Genomic DNA, 20,978 nt, shown 5'->3' with positions numbered 1-20,978 from the left:
TTACGAAGGGATCTTCTAATGGCCAGTATGAACAGGAGGAATGATTATGGCAAGAAAAACCTATTTCACTGTTCATCTGTTCATTTACCTGACTGTTTTTTTAAGACAGACTTGTCCTTTTATAATTAATTAATTATTTACTTTGTTTTACCTTGTTTATAGATTGGTAATGATACCTAAATAAAATACCTTTTAGGTTTCTATGTTCTCTAGTTACAAGTAAGCTATAAATGTTAATACCTCATTAATAAATTGAGTAGATAAAGAGAAAGAGCCTCTCCTGCAGGCAGACCCACTAATTAAACGTTCTCTCACAACCTAGCAACCCAAACAGTCTTCCTCTTTATATAAATAACAGGATATTACTTTCTCAAATCATTAATAAATGGTTTGATTTGTTCACCCCAGGAAAGGTCATTTAATGGAAATTTAGCAAGGAGGGAAATGCCCTCCGTGCTGAGGATTTCATCCTAATTTTAGTCTATAAATGTTTTCTTAAACGTAACAATTGTGATTGTATCTATTGTATCTATTAATAACTACACATTTGTCCCCATATCTGAGCACTATTACTGACAGTGGTTTGGACAACTCATTTCACTGTACATAAATTTTTAAAAAAATGCTGCAAACAAAAAACACTGCACACAAATTCATCAGATTTGTCATGAAGTCAAAATGGAAAAGACAAAATACATGTACACACAAAAAATGTACAATGTACAATATGGTGGAGTACGAAAAAGTCAAAATGAAGCCTTTCAAAAAGTGATTTTTTAAAATGAACGGATTAACTAAAAAATAAGACAGAAGACAGCAGTAGAAGTTTTATCTCACGGATGTAACAATCTTTTTATTATTATTTTAGTTTGAGTTTGTTTATTAACGCATCATTTACATACAGATTTAATCCATGATTCATAATGGCTTTTTGAAATGTAGCAGTTTATTAACAAACTATAATTAAACATTGTCAAAGTCCATAATTATTCCAGTGACACACCCCAGCGTCCATGTCGGCCAATTTACCCAATAAAATCTATTTCTTTCTTGCTTCTGACGCACAAAGAAACAAAGAAAAAATCCTACAGTTTTATTACACATATCGTATATTATAATAAACAAAATGCTTTAAAAATGCATGTAAAAACTGTAAAGTTCACGTGAATATTATTGTTTTGTGTGTGTGTGTGTGTGTGTGTGTGTGTTTAACTTCAATTTTCATTGTTATTTTTTTATGTTAGTCTGAGGCACTGGTTTACACGATTTATATATTTATTTATTTGGATTTACGTGATTTATGACAGCTGCTCCACGTGCCATGGGGCGTCACTGGCACCTTTGCCCACGCCCAGGTCACGTGTCGATGAGCGGTGAGCCAATCCTGAGCGCCGACTGGAAACAGCTGACGGTGAACAACAACACTGGCCCGTCTTCTCTTCCTGCAGGTGGTGGTGTGTAGTGGACTTCGGCACGTAGTGCACAAACTCTTTTGGGCACCTTGTTTGAAGCGTCGGTATCTGTCTCTGACTTGTGACGTGACGTTAATGAGGTGAATGCATTTTTTTTAAAGTGAACCTCCTTTAACGAGAAAGGAGCGAGCTCTCCAGTGAGGAGGAGACCCGGAGCTCGTCATCCATCCCCGAGCCAACCCGCACAATGGCACCGTCCCTCATCCGTGCTTGCCGCAGTCTGGCTCTCTCGACGTGGCTGCTGTCGTTCTGTTTCGTGCACTTGCTGTGCCTGGACTTCACGGTTGCAGAGAAGGAGGAGTGGTACACGGCTTTCGTCAACATCACCTATCTGGACCCCGTTACCTCGGAGGTCAAGACAGAGAAAACCGAGTGCGGTCGGTATGGTGAGCACTCTCCCAAGAAGGAAGCCAGAGGACTGGTCCTGGTTCCGTCCCTCTTGCAGGACAGACAGGTGTGCGACCCGGCTGTCCGGTTCCCCGCTGTCTCTCCCAACACCGCCTGGGTGGCGTTAGTGGCTGCGGGGAATTGTACGTACAGAGAGAAGATCCGTAACGCTGCAAACCTCAACGCCTCTGCAGTTCTTATATACAATGTGGGCTCCAGCGGTGCCAACGACACCATAACAATGCCCCATCCAGGTAAGAAACAGCCTGTCAACATGCAAGGCAAGTCCTCTTTTTACAGTCTTTATTCCTGTCCTGACATTTATCAAAACCGTTTACTCTTGCAGCAAGCATCCTCCTACTACAGGTGTCTAGTATCGTGGAGGTCTGAGAACAAGTGTCACTAATTACTTGCTTCTTAAGTGTTGAGCACCTCTGGCCAAGATTAATGGTTTTCATCCCCAAGCTGAAGCCCCAGAGCTCTTCTTCAGCGTGTAATCAGCAAAATAATCAATTGTTAGAGTAGATGACTTGCAGTGCACTGACTCCCCGAGCAAATGGACTGATATCCGCTGCTAGAGATCTGCTGAAGTAGCAAACTGGCTGCAGGATTTGCTGTTGGTCTTGCTGAAGTTTGTCAATGTCAATTTTCCAAGTTACCGGTAACATTACTGGTAACTGGTATTATTTTTCATTTTATTGCAGTTCTTCCATGTGTCTAGTTTTCACTGGTGGAGTTTGCCTGTTTTAACTGTGCAGTTGTCCAACACACTGCAACTATATTCCTGTAATGATTAATTACAAAGCAAATAGGACGGCAAGAGATGATTATTTTCACCATCGATTAATAGTTTTGCCAATAAAACGCCAGAAAATAGTGAAAATTGCCCAGAAAGTTCATGTTTACGTCTTCAGATGTCTTATTTTGTTTGATCAACAGTCCAAAATCCAAAGATACTCAGTTTACTATCATGTATGACCAAGAAAAGCTTCAGATAATCACATCTGAGAAGCTGCAAACAGCAAATTGTTGGCTTTTTTGCTTAAAAAATGACTAAAACGATAAGTTAATTGCCAGACTAGTTGCAGATTAATTTTCTGTTGATTGACTAATCAATTAATCGACTAATCGTTGCAGCTCTAAAAGCAATAAACTGTTTCCTAAAGTTCTCAATCATTGAAGAAGATGAGCACAAATTACTTAACTGTTCCAACATTATGGGGAAATTACTTTTAAAAGCATTAATGGCTACTCATTATATTGTTTTGTAAAATAGTTGTGTATATATGTGAACATTGAAATACTTTTCATGATGTGCCAAGAAACACACAAATGGCCAGCATGTATATCAATTTGTTGAGGATAGTCTCTGTGAAGACGAGAGTCTCCCTTTACAATCTCACACGTCTCCTTCACAAATATTATTTCATGAGTCAAGAAAGGAACCAGTGGCAGTAGATAAACACACAATTTAAAATGTTGTGGACAAGCACAGGCTGCAGACTCGCAGGTAAATCCTCAAGACAAAGCTGAGGAACAACAACGGCGCTTATCAATCTGCTGCTGAAAACACCCATTTCGGAGACAAAACATGTAAATAAACAGTGTATAAACAGCACACTCAACACGCCTTTAACAAATCCATGCAAAACGTCCTTAAAAACACAAACTCCAGACTATCAGGTTCTTTTCAGCAGAGTCACATTCCCCACTTGTTTACCAGAGGCAGTGCAGGCTGCTGCATATATAATTAGACAAGCGCTTGCTGTTTAAGTAGCATCGAGAACAGTACGTTGCCTACTACCTGTTTATGACAACTTTTTGATGTCTTTACTAGTACATAAAAATATGCAAATCATAAACAAAACTACAGCCCAAATTTACTTGCTAAATGTAGAAATCCTATTTAAAGTTCATCTTAGACAAAGACAGAGGGGGGTTTACTTTAACGAAAGGCTTTTCAAAGAGATAGCATTAAGTCGCAGAGAAGATTCCTGAATGAATTATAGGGGCTGTTGAGATAGAAGGATACACTGACTGTGTAAACACTCACATCTCCATTGCAAAGAGGAAAAAGGTGTCGAGTAAAAATAATTATTTTCCACAAACCCTACTTGTGTTTTTATGAATGATGTGATGCCTTATTGATCTTCATTGAGAATTTTTCTTTTGGTTTGCTGTTCCTGGAGCTCGTAGACAATCAGTTCTCGTTTATGTGCTCTTTATGTTTGAATGCTGCTTCTGCATTGCATAACAGCAGGTTATCATAGATGCACTACCTTGCATTTTCTTATAAATTTATCGGTGTCCAAGAATTAGGATTAACCTTTTTATTCAAAACTTTAAAACATTTTTTTAGTTTAATAGTCTCATTTCTATTTTTTAACTAAAACAATGTATTACTTGTAAGACATAAAGTTATCTTTTACTTTTAGACCTTCTACCGTACAGTAGCGTTGAGTCGAGCCTTTTTTTACATTTAACTAGGATTTCCATTGGAAATGTGTCCTCAGCATGTTGCTAGTTTTCATAAAGGTGTGGCTGACCAACACGCCTGTGCTGGACAACAGCACAATGCCTGACTGCTGTTTGACAAAAGGATCTGCACAGAAACAGATGTTCAAACAAAAAGCAAACAACAGCTGATGACAGAAAAGTCAAGTGACTGTGACTTGTTTTCACCCAGAAGCTGTTCAGAAGAGACGTCCATTTGTGCTTTATCACAGGCGCTTGTCAAGATAAGCAGATCATTTAATTCTATGTAAAGCCTCTGCAGCTCAGATTCAATGACAGACATTTCACAGCAAAGTTTAAAGTACCATTTTCATAGTATTCTGTTGTTTTTTTGTGTAGTATACCTGGGATTAATCACCTGGTTAAATAAAAAAAAAAAAAAAAACTTGTAGAACTTTAGGGCTGGATTCATTAATGACTGGCCTAGATGGATCGCAGGACTTTCACTTGTTATGGAATATTTTTCCATTCATGTTTTGCTATTTCATTCAAATAAAGAGTCTGCCAGCATGTCCTCATTGATATCTGCAATATTTGTCCACTGAACATACATTATTCCTCTGTTCCTCTGTATCAAACAACATCTCCAGTGCACATCGCTGGGTTACTTGCAGCAGCAAAAGATGAACAGCGCCAAGCTATTTCAAAGACCTGCCCTGCTTCCAGCCGTGACATAAATATAAACCGAGATGCTTTATGAGACAGAGAAGACAGCCAGGAGAGGTGTGATGACAGCGCTGTTAGAGAGGAGGAAGGTAACGCAGTCTGACAGAGTGCAGTGACAAAGGGAACGGTCTTAATGTTTAGACTGAATGTAAGGCTGTCAAGTAAAGAATGGAGCACTTCTTCTCTGTCCAGAGCCAACACAGCTGGGCTGTAAAATCCACAGTTGCCAGAGCCACAAACCTCTCAGCCCTGTCTTAATTTAACCCTTTCCTATCAAAGCTGAACAGTGTCAGACCTCAGATAATGTGTGTTGACCCATTCTGAAAAAGCAAACTTTATCCCAACATGTCGGCCTGGAGGGACTTTCAGACTTTGAGGCCCTTTTAGGTTGAGTTGTATAAAATGAATTAATCAATTACTCAAAGACTCTGGAGCTTTGTATAATATTTTTGCATGATTAAGCTGCAGTGTTGCCTACTTTGTATAACTGTCAAGTTCAGGGTAGTACATGGTTGTTAATAAACAGGTCACCAGTTAATTCTGTGGTAATCTGTGCTTGAGTGTTAACCCACTCTGAAGCTAGACTGCTAAATAAATCAAGTTCACAGCACAGAACAGGCTGGTATACACTAAATTTACCCGTTTAGTATTTATTGCTTTTTTGCCCCAAATTGTGGCCTAGTGGGTCTGAAACCAGGGATCTTTTAACAAGTTCAGCCTCAGTCTCAGACATTGCCCTCCTGTTTTAGAGGCAGCTATTTTTGTCCACTCTGACTGCGTCACAGTGAACAGAAGAAGGAGATAAGAGTCAAGGCTTAGGGAAATCTTACATGCCTTATTATGCCTTTCCTTATTTCCACTGAAGCTGGCCATACATGGCCAATTTTTTAGAAGTCTGCAGAGTTTGGGCGCAAGGGTTTAATTCTTGAAATTATTTGCCTTTTGACATTAGATGTTGTGGCTTTATCTTGTATTTATAAAGGCAGTTGTTGCATTACAGTGATTTCCCTTCACACCATATGGTCAGGAGGAGTGTGTGTATCTGAGGTTAAACACACAGAAAAAGAGGCTTACAAAACAGTTGACATGCACACATTTATGTTGTCAGGGAGTCTTGTCAGCATTCATATGGATTGTCGGGGAAGATATTTTTGCATCTGCTGAGAAAATGATTTTAAAAACTGTGAAACCATCTTCCGACCAAATGCTTACCTTATTTGAATTTTCATACCAAAGAGACAGGCAAGTCTGTATACACCATGGTGTTCAGCAGCATATTACCATCTGTTTGCTGTCCAAACACAAGCTTTTGTTTTCTCTTTCATTGTTTGTAGCATGGTTTGCTTTAAAAGCTCTACCATGCACACAGTTTGAGTTAGAAGCCTTCATCAAACAAGGATAAACCTTTGTTGGATCTGGCTGTTTTTGCAGAGGATGGTACACATGAAGCGTTCTTTACCATACCATAACAAACTGTCAACTTAAAAATGTCTTCAAGAATCCTGCTTTTGTCCAAATACACTTAAATTAAAAGTACAGCCATATTCTTGAACTGTATTTATGGAAGAATTTAAATATTTATTTTTTTATTTATGGTCAAGAAGCTCAGCTGCCTATGCTAATCCTTGCATAAGCATGACAATAAAACAGTTTAAAAGACATAATTTTGGTCTGACTACTAGACCATGGTCATATAAAACGTAGCAGCTGTGCAGATTACATAAAGGGATTTATGAGCATGACAGCAGGAATGCATTGCAGCTACATCCTGAAAATGTACCAAATGTGTCGGGCGTAAAGAGTGTAGCTCCTCGGGAAAACACAAAACACTGTCTCAGTGTTTCGGTGACAGTATCACCTCAGAGTATGATGTTAAAATAGCTTCGTTCAGGGCATGAGGATTTGTCAGCGCTGTAAATCTGGCAGGCTGCACAGGAGAAGCTGTTGATGATGGCAGATTGAATAAAGCCGCTGTTTACGGTGACTGATAGAGAGAGTGAAGCACCGCAGGGAGCCTCTGTGACAGCCGTGCAGCCGGAGCCATAAACAGGCAGCAGAGGGAATATGATGTAACTGTGGCTCAGGCTGTTGATGCAGTTCCTGGAAATATCAACCTAGAGCTTTACAGCTGAGAGTAGAGACTTATTATTGTGTCTAGAAACTATTGAGTTGACTTCAAATAAACTGTGCAGTGAAGCTTGAGTGATACTGAATTTTTGAGAAAGAAGCCAATTTTAAAGCTCCAAGCACCTTTGTTTTAAATATTTAAGTATTTCTCTGTAACATTTAATATTCATAATTAAATATGCAACGTTCACACTTAGTTTGACTAGCATTTGATTGACAATTCTGGCAACATAAGCAAACAACCCTGCAAAAAATGTAACTACATTTTGATTGTGTTTGGATGTGTGTGTGACATGAATTGGGTTTTTTTTGTTTTGTTTTTTTACCTGAGTCCCACCCACTTCAAACCAGTGAGAGAAGCACAGACAGAAATCTCTATGTATAATAACCAAAACTGTTCTCACTGCAGCAGAAAAATGTGTGTTCAAGTAGGAAGCCGTCACTCACAGTAAGAAGCTGATTGAGAAAATGGGTCATCAGGGCCTTTAAAATCCAATAACAAAATCACCCACCACATTAACAAAAATATTTGATAAGGGTCCCTTAAATGTGAAATATATACTTACAAAATATTTTACAGCTGAAAAATAAACTTTTAAGAGTGCTCTGGCAGGCAAACTATGAAATACCAACAATAAATGATCTCAAAACACATCTTTGGCATTCTTGTGCTGCAAATTCAGTGTCTATCGACACACAGTATCCGTGATAATGATGCATTAGATCAATAATGTTCACCATATTTTATCTTCTCTTAATACTGAGCCATCTTTACTTTCCTATAGTGCCCTATGATTGGTAAACATTATTTATTATTTATTTATTATGTCACAGTGTAAAAAGTTCAGGAGGTTTTTTAAAACTCTCTCAAAAGGTACAGATGTGCTAGCAGCAATAAATTTGCAGCCTATTTGTTTTCATAACACGCTTGATGCGTTTTAGCTCAAGAAGCAGCGCACAAAGATTTTTTTTTTATGTCACATTAGGAGACTGAACCGTTGAGAGGCATTAGCTAAGAGTGTGAGAAGAAGCATATTCAGAGAAGTATATATTTTATGTATTTGTTAAATCCCTGATGGGAGTTTTTCTATAGTGCTAGTAACCCCTACAAATCATATAAATTTGGCATTCCCCCTGGTCGTCCTTCAGAGGCAGGAGGTGATAGATGCCTGGTGACTCTGTAATGCAGAAAGCCTTCATTGTGTCCGTCAAGCAAAGCAACAGATGGCTCCTGGCAGGAGGCCTCTGACATTGAGAGTGAGGCTTTAGTTGGTCTTTCTTGCCTAAGCTCCCGGCAACCTGCCCAAGTTTCCTCCTATAAACCCGAGTTTGAACCAGTTTTCACACCTGCTGTGGTTTAAAGCACAATTCATTACATACTGAATACACCAGGGATGTGATGTGATGCTGGATGATGACTACTTTCTCTGTAAAAAAAAAAAAAAAAAAATAGATACGATTTCTAAATGTACTTGCATATTCCTGTAATTATAAAAGAACTAAGACAATATGCATAAAAAGCATATTTTGACATTAGTTTGGTAAGGATATTGTAAGTTTAGTTAACTTTTGATGGCAAATATATTTGCATTGTTAGAAGTGTTTGCCCTAAAACTGCAAAGATTAGTCGATTAATCGATTAGTTACCAACTATTAAATTAATCACCAACTGTTTTGATATCAGTTAATCGTTTGGAGTCATTATTTTAAGAATAATGTCCAAATTCTCTGGTTCCAGCTTCTCAAATGTGAATATTTTCTGGTTTCTATGATAGTAAACTTAATATCTTTAAGTTGTGGACTGTTGGTTGGGGCAAAACAAGACATCAGGCGCTCTGAGAAACACAGATCGACTGTTTTTTTTTACCATTTTCTACCATTTTTTACCATTATATTTTTTATTTAATTTGATGTTTTTTGTCTTAAACTGCTCTTTGGGTGATTAAAACTCCCAAATTCACACACACACAACTCAGCAACAGTCCTGGTTCATCCACTAAATGTCTAAATTGCTGCTGTCTGTGTCGTATCTCCAGGTACAGGCGATGTTGTGGCCATCATGATCCCAGAGCCTAAAGGTCGGGAGATCGTTGCCTTGCTGGATCAGCACATTGTGGTCATGTTGCACGTCACTATAGGAACCCGCAACCTGCAGAAGTATGTGAGCAGAACGTCGGTAGTGTTTGTCTCCATCTCCTTCATCGTTCTCATGATCATCTCCCTCGCCTGGCTTGTCTTCTACTATATCCAGAGATTCCGCTACGCTAATGCCCGAGACCGAAACCAGGTATGACTGTATGCTCGTTGTTTAACTGTTTGTGCTGATTTATATCTGTCTACATTTGATACTGACAGTGCAGTGGTGCTGTGGTCTTAACATTGATCCATGTCTTTTTTCCATCTGGTGTCGGCCCTGTAAGGCTTTAAGGAAAAGCCAGAATTAGTCTGACATCTGGGCGAACGGAGACATGGCAAACCAGTGAACCATCAACCAGCTCAGCTTCTGGCCCTTTGAGCCGACAGTGCAAATACTCGCTCTCGCCATCTTTTTTTATTATGAATGGCCGACTGTGACGTTCTTGTGACGTCCGTAATGATAATACATCACCGTGCCTGTTATAATAGGCGCTGGTGCCATGACAACCATTGTTTGTATTTTCACTTTGAATTATCTTGATTTATGTCGGACAAAGAATTCTCCCTTAGCAGCAAATCTGCTTTCAATTTATTTCCAAAGGCAGCCAAGTAAAGTGAAACAGACTTTGAACGTTTACAGCATTACAGTTTGTTTGATAGATAACTACTGTAACTACTACTGCACAAATACACAAATCTCCCCTGTATTCACACACGTTATAGTATATTTGCCCAGTTTATTGTCTCTGTCAGGACTTTATGGGCACATACACAATCTCAAAGTGGCACTCTGTAAGTTACCAGCAAATCAATACCTTAAAAAACACATTTTCAAGCTCATTATTGTATATACTGCCAAAGCAGCCACTTCTCCTATCCTGGCAGCATTTTTAAAACCATCAGTAGTTTAAGTTGGATACTTTGTCTAATGACCTTATTTCTTGTTTTTAAAGTCACTTTGTATTAAGAGGAAGTGGTCGGTCTGTCATTGGTTCACTGGTTTTCTAACTGTGGTTCAGTGGTGGTGTTTTCCTCTCTCATCTATTCGCTCAGGCCACTGTAGGTGATGTAAGCTCTCTATTCATTTCCGATAAAACAAATGTGAAGAAGGAAGGCAGGACAAGATTATTTTATTTATGTAGCACGTTTTTACCTTACATTATAGTGTATACAGGGAAAAGTGACAAAACGACACAAACACACTGATGCATTCACACAAACATTTGGGCTTGTGATGCGATCCAGCAAAGAGGAAAGTATTTCAACTTGTCAGCTTTATATTGATGGATCAGTGAGATACCTGCATACTGCTGTGTCATTGGCTGGCGTTTGGCCACTGACTGTCAGTAATAAAGTAAGATTTTTTTTTAATGTTTTGCAGAGACGTTTGGGAGACGCTGCCAAAAAGGCCATCAGCAAGCTTCAAGTACGCACCATTAAGAAGGGAGACAAGGTGAATGTGCCCCACACTAAAAACAGTATATGTAATGTTAATTTAAAGTAACATAAAGTATGTTTAGCTACACAGTAAGATCCAAAATATACATGAATTCATGAAAATAATAATTTTAACATAGATTTACTTTAATCTTTTAATTCTTTCTTGCTTTTGCTTTGTGTTGTAGGAGACGGAGTCAGACTTCGACAACTGTGCAGTGTGCATTGAAGGTTATAAGCCGAATGATGTTGTAAGGATATTACCGTGCAGGTAAGGCTTGCTTGATTGATCACTGATGTACATAAGTAGGAAAAAACTGCATGTACATACTATATGATGTACATGCTAGATCTTTCATTTTTCTCTGCATTGTAACATCATGATTATTTGTGTTTAAAATGAATCATTTGTTTTCTGCCGTCTTCTTTGGTCAGGCATGTCTTCCACAAGCACTGCGTAGACCCGTGGCTACAAGACCACCGGACGTGTCCCATGTGTAAAATGAACATCCTCAAAGCTTTAGGAATCCCAGTAAGTTCCTTTTGACTTATTTTTGCAAACTCATACCCACATATATAAATATCTAATCTCACTCTCAAGTGCAAAACATAGAAATGATGTGTGTGGTGTGTTCATCCAGCTCAACGCAGACTGCTCCGATGAGAATCCTCCAGACTACGAGGCAACTGTCGGGGGTCAACCCACCAACCCCATCAGCGGCGCCAGCGAAATCACAGTGAACGAGAGCTCGGTGGTGCTGGATCCAGCCGGAAGGGTGATAGGCCTGCAGCTGCTCCATCCTGATGCAGACACAGAAGCTCAGGCAGGGGAAAGCCGCATGATTGCCAGCAGTAAGTCCAGACGTCATATATTTAAAATACAGTTAATAAAATGACAGCAGGCAGTGAGGAGGGATTTCTGACAAACAGCTAAATTTGGAAGTTGGGATGTTCAATCTTAATTCAGTCAAAATGAGCACCACATGCTCTCTGATGTCTATCTCTACTGTTTCAGACACTAAAATTATGCAAAAAGAAACGTGTCTTTGCCAGAGGAAACTAGTTTTCTAACAGCAAGCTTGTTCTGGTTTTATTCTGCTTTCAGGGTTGAATGTTTTATTCTGAGGCTTAAACCAGGCCAGTGGCCACCTGGTCAGTGCTCCCCACTTCAAATCCTCTTGGGCAATGCAGGAGGGAAAGAATAGTCCTCCTTTCCCAGAAAGTCACAAGCTAAAAGTTAAAAGAGAACAGAGTACTCAGTAGTGCATTAAAATATGTTCTACTTTATACAAACACCTAAGGGCTGTTTGCTTTAACTAACAACTATTACACCTGCAAGCTATCAGCACTTAGTTTGTGTTAATGTCTGTGAGTTCATGCACATGCTCACGTGTGTGTTTTTGGGCCACTTATCCTCCAAAGACAAAATAATTGTCCAAGACAGAGCTTGGAGTAGAATATTGTATTTTTACTCAAAAGATTATTATTGTGTGGGCTTCTTATTTTCATCTAGAGTGGCGGGTTAGTTATATCGCATTTGCTGTGGATCATTGATAAGAATGCACATGAATATACATGTAACTCTAGCAATTAATCTTTATTTTAGACTGTGTACACATGTGGGTGTACAGGAAATAATACAGAATAGAAACTAAATCACTCACTTGGTTAGCTTAAACCCTTTTACATAAAAGAACAACTCGAAACATTTAACTACAGTAAAACTGGCAAAACTTACCCCTAGCTGCAGGCAGATTTAATACAAGAATCAAATTTATATTCCCACAGAACACATAAAGCAGAGATTGGAGGGCCTATTTAAGGGGGAGAGTTGTTGGTTTCAGAGAAGAGAAAGAAATGAGAGGATGTCTGTGTAGCTGTGTGCACGTGAGCTTGCATCCTAAGTTTGTTGAGTTCAGTTAAGATGAGTTTGATTTGCTTGTTTTTATTTTATTTTTATGGAGACACTTGTTTTTGGTTACACTTGTATCACCTCTTCTTTCAATTTTATAACCCAAAGTAATAAGTTTAAGCTACGATATCATGTGTACCTCTTCCATATTATTTCATGTGATTTTGCACTACTTGGAAGCTAAATAAGTCCAGAATTTACTTAAAGGGCAGGTTCACAATCTTTTCAAGTCTCTTAAAACAATAGTCAGGTCCCCGTATGAACATTGAAACAGGTTTTGCTTGTGGCAATCATTTCTCCTGTTGATACTGACCATTAGGAGACCCCTCCCCCCAAATGTGCCGACAATGTAAGTGAAGGGGACAAAATCCACAGTCTTCGTTTTGAGCAAAAATGTATTTAGGTTTTTTCTGAAGTGAAATTAATATGAGGTTTCAGCTGTCTGAGATATTCAAATAAAATGGATACCATTCCACAGTTACAGTGTTTTTTGTAAAAAAAAAAAAAAAATCCCTCTTTGTGTTTCTACAGACAGTTTTCCTATTCAGCTGCAGTGGAAAGATCACAACAAAAAGAGGAAATTTAACATGAAAAAACAGTAACTTTGAAAGATATTGAATTGATTTGACTAATTTGGACAGCTGAAGTCTCATTTTAGCTTTAAAGAAACTTTTAAATATATTTTTTGTCACCCATCACTTACATTTAAAGTGCATTATGAAGGGATCTCTTAATGGTCAGTACAAACAGGATAGAGTGAAAAGTAGCAGTGCACACAGCTGTTGGTATTTGAACCTCAACTGTTTTTATATAAATTGCCATTTCTGCTGTTTTGATTACGCTGATGATGGCTTCTAGCTGAAACACATTTGTCTCTGCTTAGAATAAATAAGAAGACTATTGATCTGTGAGTGCTGGTGTACTGTTTGCTTTGTTCAGTATGAACAGGAGGAATGATCACAGCAAGAAAAACATATGCAAATGTTCGCTTGGGCACCTGACTATTGTTTTAGGACAGACCTGAAAAATTGTGAACCTATCTTCTAATAATAAACCATTTTTTAAAAATGCAAATGCTACATCATTATGGTAAATGACTTTCCACTTTGCCTTACAAGTACTCTTCTACAAGGTGCTCCACAGCTGCTAGCACAAAGAGCCAGGTTTACGTTTATGTGTTTGACAAGCAGTAGATCAGCTCACCACAAGCTTGTATTGTTCTCGAGACTAATTTGAATGTAAATTGGAGGCAATCTGTCGTATGTCGCAGCACTAATGAGCTAACCGAGACGGTGACACTGACAGGCAGTTAGCATGAGATGAACAGGCAGATCTGGCATGATTTCTGCTGCTGTGGGTTGGCTGTGATGGAATGCCGGTTGAATTGCGTCTTTAGTCTGAATAATGAGCGCTGTCGGTAATGATATTACTGCTATCAGTCTTCCCAGAGTCAGCCAGCTATTGGGTGTGTGCTGCAGTCAGGGTCTGGAAAAAACCTGATTTGTTGCTGGAATGTGCTTAGTTCTTGTTGTTTGCTTAGTCCTTTCTTGTGGGTTGGCAGAACTCTAATGGACAATAAATTACAGGTTCAAATTTCTCTTAAGACTATACTTAACATACTTATATATATATTGAAAGAGTTACTGATCACTGTGAGTATTCCTCCTGTGCATAAAGGCTGTTAAAAGATCTCTTCCTAGTACAACTCCAATCTATGATATGGAGGACAAAATCTGCAGTCTTCATTTCATGTAAAAGATGAAGTTTAGTTGAAGCTAATGTGAGGATTCAGCTGCATAAAGGTGTCAGTATTCTTAAAATGAACAAGTTCAAAAGGCAAAAGTGTTAGGAGGCGAGGAAAAGCCGCCATCAAAGGAGGGGTGAGACACGATAATCATTTAAATATGGTGCAACAGTGATAACGGTGCACCCCTCGGGACAGTTTCACCTCAAAGGTATTCATGGTATTGCACTCAAAGTGACAGAAGTAATTGTTTGAAAAATTAAAAACAAAGAACTTGAAAAGTTCAAACCCTGCTTACTTACTTTCTGACCTCCACACACTTGACCAATTGCTGAATGAAGTGGGTGTGACTGTCTGGGGTTTCAAGCATACTGTACTGACACCTTCATTTAGCCAAACACAGTCCATCTATGGTTTCCTCTGACTGTTTACCCGTTGAGCTGTGACAGAGGGGCAGTAAGGGTTGGTTTATGATCGATCAGAACTGGTTCATACCACGTGCTGTCCAACCACATCAGAAATCAAAAGTTTTTACAGTTATTTTGAACGTTTACACTCGAAGGCAGAGTGAAAAATCGGGCCGTCATAGAGAGGGTGGAAACATGATATCATTAAAATATGGGGATAACACCACGTTTTTCAACAGTCTCTCCTGGAAGACATTCATAGTGTTGCACTCGGCTGTTCACGTTAAAAGTGACTGAAATGGTTATGTCAGTAATGTAAAGAGAGAGCTAGAGAGTTAAAACCGTGACCACTTTCTCACCACGCACAGCTGCCCAATCTCAGCGTGAAGTGGATGTGAATGTTGGATTGTCTGTTTCGGAAAGTCACAGAAAAGGTCCTCCTTAATCCGACCTCGGAAATGTTTGGGGGAGGAGGTTTCTGAAGAGATTCAACCATCAGGCAAGCACGTCTGACAGAGAATAACAACCCCTTAATACAGAAATGTACAAAAATCTGTAATTTTAGAAATTACCCAGTTAGTTTGTATAACACAGACTGCTGAATCATTAAATTAGCTTCATTTTATCTACCAAAACGAGGACTGTGAATTTTGTGACCCCATCACCCACAGTGTATTGTTTCATGGCCAGAATGGAGAGTATGAATGATTGAATTGAATTGAATATGAAAACAGAACAGAATGTTTTTCCTGTTCAAGGTCATTGGTATAAGGACAACTAACTAATTATAACTTGGATCCTACAGTGACTGGTTAAATATTAATGAGTTACCTCCCTCACTCCCTCAGGTGAGCACCAGCTGCCGCTCAGCAGTGAATCAGACACGTCTCTCATCATGACTGGCGAGGTAGGCATGTCCGAAGTTGACCTGTCCACGGAGCAGGAATGTGATGAGGCCAAATCCTGAGCCAATTGGAGCCAAATAAAAAGTCACCAGGAAAAGGAGGATTGAAGCAGAACCACATGACTAGGGTGCCCAAAGACTCACCTTGTCTTCGGCCGCTGGAGGAAGTGACTTCATAGAAGATGGGCTCATGAGCAATATGACCCATAGCAGCATAAAAACATCCCCTTCTGTCTTTACTGACTGAAAAACAGATCTGTCCCTGCATCTGTGGACATGTTGCTTGCTCATTGTCTTGCAGTCACACTTCACCATCTAATTGGTTTGACTGCCATGGCCAGACAGCCAATCACAGCTCTCACATGGCAACCAGACAGCCAACCACAGCTCTCACATTGTGGCGGCCCAAATTTTTGTCCACGTAATCTGTTTCACATCCTTTAATCTATATACAGTAACTGCTGCGGCGATTTTTGAGCCCTTCCAAGTACTGAGATGGCAAAATATGTGTTTCTTCACTTCGGGAGCCCAAAACTGCTGCTGGACACAATAAGGGGATGGAGATAACAGGGCCTCCTTAATGCCAGATTAAAGTTTAATTATATATGTGCAAATGGTTTGATTTCTTGGTACAAGATCACTGCCAAAATATTTTAGAAGTAAGCTGTACTGATATGACATGGATACATAGCACGTATAGAGCCTAAAGAAGATTTTTTTCCCAAGCCCCTAACAGTTCCCGCCAGCAGTTTTCCTACTTTAGACTTGTTATCCTTGAAATTATTAAGCTTAGTTCTTTAAGTTCATGTGGTCAAGTGACATTGCGGAGTTGGAATATGTATGCACAATTTATGACTTTCTATATGTAAATGTTCCTGTCACTATTTTGTGAGATCTTCATTTTTAACTTTACCAACTATATATTCCTGTTGTGGAGAGGAAATAACCAAACACAAGCTAAATATTTCTGCCCTCACGTATGACAATCGTAGCTTGCCACAAGCATTTTGAAGTGATGTCACCCATTGCCCTTTTAAAACTGCTGCTGATTAACAAGTTTTCACAGCACGTGCGAGTGATCACGCCCCGCTGTCAGGAGGGTAATTTACTGTATGTACTCACTGCTGTTAAATACAGCTGGCAAATCAAGTTGTCACTGCCACATTCTGGCAGAGTGTACAGTACATATTGTAGACGGATTACCCAAACTTGTCAAGCCAGCCAATATAAATATGTCAACAAATCTTCTGTGCCAAGCTTATCAGTAGTATTGTTAACGTTTTTCTTTTCATGTGCACTGATTTCCTTGGCTGTCAAACAGACTAGAATCTGTGCATGATATGAAACCTATAAAATACAGGGAGACAGAATTGGATAGCTTACATCCGTTGAAAGATTGTGTGACTGCGTTTTGGTGTAAAAGGATACAAATGAGATGCGTTGGAAATGGTCAGGGTTTTAATTTCAGGAATTTGATGTTCAAAGCATGGTGTATTAAATGGCATGAAAAGCTTGATTTTTTTTTTTTTTTTTTTTTTTTAAGATAATGAAAAAGGGGCATACATGTTTACAGTTGTAGAGGAATTGAGAAGTTTGGTTTTGACTACATCCACACTAAGCCTGCTAATTTTGAAAATGCATGCATCCAGTTGTTTTCAGGGTTCTTTTTTGTAGAAGATCTCTGTCCCCATTAAAACACCTGAACAATCAGAACATGTTCAGCATAAATGCTTCCTGTTAATCAGGCAAACAGTAATTCCTGCACTGCTGCGCTGAAATCAAAGCACAATTTTATGATTCAGATTCACCTGATAAACATTAATCCGGGTAAATAACAACACCTTTATTGTGTGATCAGCTACATTGACATTTAAGCCATTTCTGTTTTTTATAAAGCGAGCAGCACCCGCAGAAGATTAACGATTAGTTACCTTACTTAAAAGCCCAAGAACAAAGAAGGTTATCACACAAGTTTAATAGCTTTCAACTATAAATCAAATGTAGAAAATGTAACGTGAAGTTGACCGACAGATTTGTTATTTCGGAAATAGTTTGAGTCATAAAAATCCTTTCATTTTGATTAGCATTTTAGTTTCTGCTTAACTTTATGTACGTTTTTAATTTAACATCATCAAACCTTAATCACCACCAGCAAGAACAGCACTGTTAACTATAAAATGGTAAGTAACTAAGCTAGCACATAGCATTTTATCACACTTAGCATCTACATCAGAGAAAGTGGATCTTGCAGCTGCAGCTCTGTCTCTGGGTCAAGACCACAACAGATAAATAAAGATGCATTTTCAAATTTAGCTAGCTTTGTGTGGACACACTCTTAGACCTCCATAGTAATGCTGACTGTTAATTCATATTCATAATCTGTTACAGTTCTTTTATGTTTCCTTTTACTATCGTATTGTAGTCCTGTCAATCACCTCTAGATTACCTTTTCAGTAACGTGATCTTGCAGGATCTAACACTCATTTGAATCAGTCTCCTCTCACATTCCTGCAGACTTGCATACCAAAAAAAAAAGCACAGACCCGCTGACTGGATCGATGAAGCCAGTGGAATTTAACTGGGTTTTCTCTCAGTCACTGTTTCCATTATGTCCTGCAGCCACCTGGGACTTGGTTATGTAACGTGCACATGTCCAAACTCCTCTGTTTGGGTCACTCATTGAATGATCATCGAATGTACGGGCAAATGTTTCAATGTTTCATGGAAGCTGTGGCAAATTACAGTGTGCCCACATTGTAGTTTTTATGTCTTTAAGCGTGTTGTGAGAATTTGTTCTTGGCTGTAGCAGCTTTATAGCTAAAGTAAGAATATTTTGGTTCTGACGGCAGTGTTTCAGTGTGAAATACTGTCTTCAGTTGCAGTAATTTCCCAGGGAAAAGCTTAACAGTTTTACACATTACCTCACTTATTCAACTACACACTGACCACTTCTACAGGTAACCTACAATTGTAACATGACTGAAATGTGTGGTAGCAGCACGGAAACATTAATGAATGTACATTTTCATATACTATCTGTTAGACAATGTGGTGGTAGTAGCTGGTTTTATAGAAAGCCTGTTGCTTTTCGAGCATTGTTTACCTCTCTAGCTTTTGAATATGAAAGTGGAGAAAGGATTTGATTCTTGCCAGCCTGAAATGAATGCAGATTCAGGACCTTTAAGCCTCTGTATTTTAGAACAGCTCACATGGATGAGACGGCACAGCACGTGCGATAACCCAGAAACACCCAACAGCTTTGATTTCTCTTGCTCTCTTCATCTTGTTCCTCATTCTCTCGTGTCCACACTTTGAATTCTGGGGTCTTCTTCTGTCATCCTGACTCCCTCTCACACTTACACACAAATATAACCAACACTCTTATCTCCATCTGACCATTTGTTTGGTTACCATAGCGACAAGATAACGCAAAGCACATCAATTTTCAGCAAACAGATCACTTGATTCTGGCTGTACTGCCTAATTGGACGTGTGTTTGTGTGTGAAGTTTATTTAAGGCCTTCTTTTTACTGAGCAACTTAAAAATGTGACCAAGATATAAGGTTGTCTTCTCAGTTTTGCCTGTTTACAGTGTTTGAACACAGTCATTTCAATAGGAACTATCTTACAGGAATAAATAGAATTCAATGGTAATTTACACAAAAGACATAAAATATATGATATTCAATGTACTTATGAAGTAATAGATTGTTGTCTCTACTTGTACCTGCAACACTGGGTAACACTTTATTTTATGTGTTTCTAAGAAAGAACTATGCAATTTGGTGCTATTATAAGAATATGAATGTCCTTAAAAAAACTCAATCTGAACACAAGTAAACAATTATTTATTATTGGAAACTTTTTCTCCGTATTTGTTTTCTTTTTAATTCATTCATTCATTTATTTTATTAGTTTATCTGACAGGGACAGTGCTCATTGGACAACAGAAAACAAACTCAGTTGTTGATTAAAATGATATATCTTATTAAATACACAGCATAATTAATATGCGCAAAGCACTACAGTACACATCCACCAATAAATAATGTCACAGTAAAAAACATGGTACTGTAGTTTGCTACAGTGCATAAATAAGAAGAACAAAAAAAGACGATTGAATTGCCTTGTAAACAAATGTGACATTTTTGCATGTTCAGCTGACACCTGTGAACTTACTATAAACTATTTAGGTTACTCTAGTAGTTCATTCAGATAGAAATGAATGTACCACTTGAACATGTTCTCTATTTTTGCTTATAGTACCAAATTATGTAGATTCAGGAATTCTTCTTAGAAAATATTAAGAAATGATTTAGAAATCACACACCTGTAGAATAAAGCGTTACCCAACATAGTTTTATCATAGGTAGTTAATCAAGGCTTTCATCCATTTCTTTTTGTTCTCTTTGTCACATTTGTTTTCTTCTGGTTGTGTAAACCTTCCTATATTGCACTTTATCCCTCCAGCGGATGGGGAACGGCTTGAGAAAGTCTTTTTTTATGTACAGCTTTTAAGAATGAGGGCTACAGTATTGAACATGGCACATGACCCACGTGTTGCTTATTGTATAATGTTCTTGTGATCTTTTATCTGTACTGTTGTGTATGTGAGGTGGGGGGAGTATCAATATATTGCACACTATACCCAGCAGAAATATCAGCATTGCTATTTTGTAATATAAAAGAATTGTATGATTAGGAGTGCCGCTGTCCTTTTCTTGTACCATGATGCACGTGTAGGAATGTCTATGATTGTGACTTATAATAAATTTGAATCAGGTTTTTTCAACTTTGATAAACCTGTTTGTTTTATTTAAAAGCTCAGTTAAAAAGCATGTGTGTCATCTGCTCCTGCGACGTTACCTGCCACGCCCTCTACTTCCTATCCTGTGTCTCCCTAACCTGCTGCCACTCTCCCAGCGCTCACTCTCTCTCCTTGTGTGTGTGTGTGTGTGTGTGTGATAGTGCGAGTAGGGACAGGTGTGCTAGAGTCAGAGCAGAGCCCCACCAGCTGCTACTCGTTCCATAATCACGACCTCTACAAATACTCAGCCCTGCCACTTCCATGCTGCCAAATCATAGCATGTCATATGACTCCTGCATCTGTAACAGCTTGTCCACCATCAGACACAACAGCTGAGGACAAGATGAGCACACTGTGACTGTTTTTAAATGAGTCCAAAGTTATCTTTTCTTCAGACAACGTTAACTCCTTTTAACATGACTAGTAATGTGGCACAACTTGTGTTTCATGTTTTTGCCATTTGTA

General features: G+C 38.7%; 1 protein-coding gene across 1 annotated transcript; it reads left to right on the top strand.

Annotated features, from left to right (window-relative positions):
- Positions 1 to 1,351: 1,351 nt before the first annotated feature.
- rnf150a (ring finger protein 150a) lies at positions 1,352 to 20,498 on the top strand. Its single transcript, XM_067584917.1, has 7 exons — positions 1,352 to 2,113; positions 9,203 to 9,453; positions 10,684 to 10,755; positions 10,928 to 11,010; positions 11,175 to 11,271; positions 11,381 to 11,591; positions 15,651 to 20,498. Exons 1-7 carry the CDS (start codon positions 1,660 to 1,662, stop codon positions 15,767 to 15,769), a joined length of 1,287 nt encoding a protein of 428 aa, XP_067441018.1. The 5' UTR covers positions 1,352 to 1,659; the 3' UTR covers positions 15,770 to 20,498.
- The last annotated feature ends 480 nt before the right edge of the window (positions 20,499 to 20,978 follow it).

This window comes from Thunnus thynnus, chromosome 3 (assembly GCF_963924715.1).
Source record: "Thunnus thynnus chromosome 3, fThuThy2.1, whole genome shotgun sequence".
Lineage (NCBI taxonomy): Eukaryota > Metazoa > Chordata > Actinopteri > Scombriformes > Scombridae > Thunnus > Thunnus thynnus.
Note: the sequence above shows the minus strand (reverse complement) of the source record. Positions and strands in the feature narration are given on the sequence as shown.

Bases quoted from the DNA above. Each gene is read 5' to 3' on its own strand.
- rnf150a (XM_067584917.1), top strand. From the start codon at position 1,660: ATGGCACCGTCCCTCATCCGTGCTTGCCGCAGTCTGGCTCTCTCGACG. The intron at 11,272-11,380 runs GTAAGTTCCTTT...GTGTTCATCCAG, and splicing joins TCAAAGCTTTAGGAATCCCA to CTCAACGCAGACTGCTCCGA. The intron at 11,592-15,650 runs GTAAGTCCAGAC...TCACTCCCTCAG, and splicing joins AAGCCGCATGATTGCCAGCA to GTGAGCACCAGCTGCCGCTC.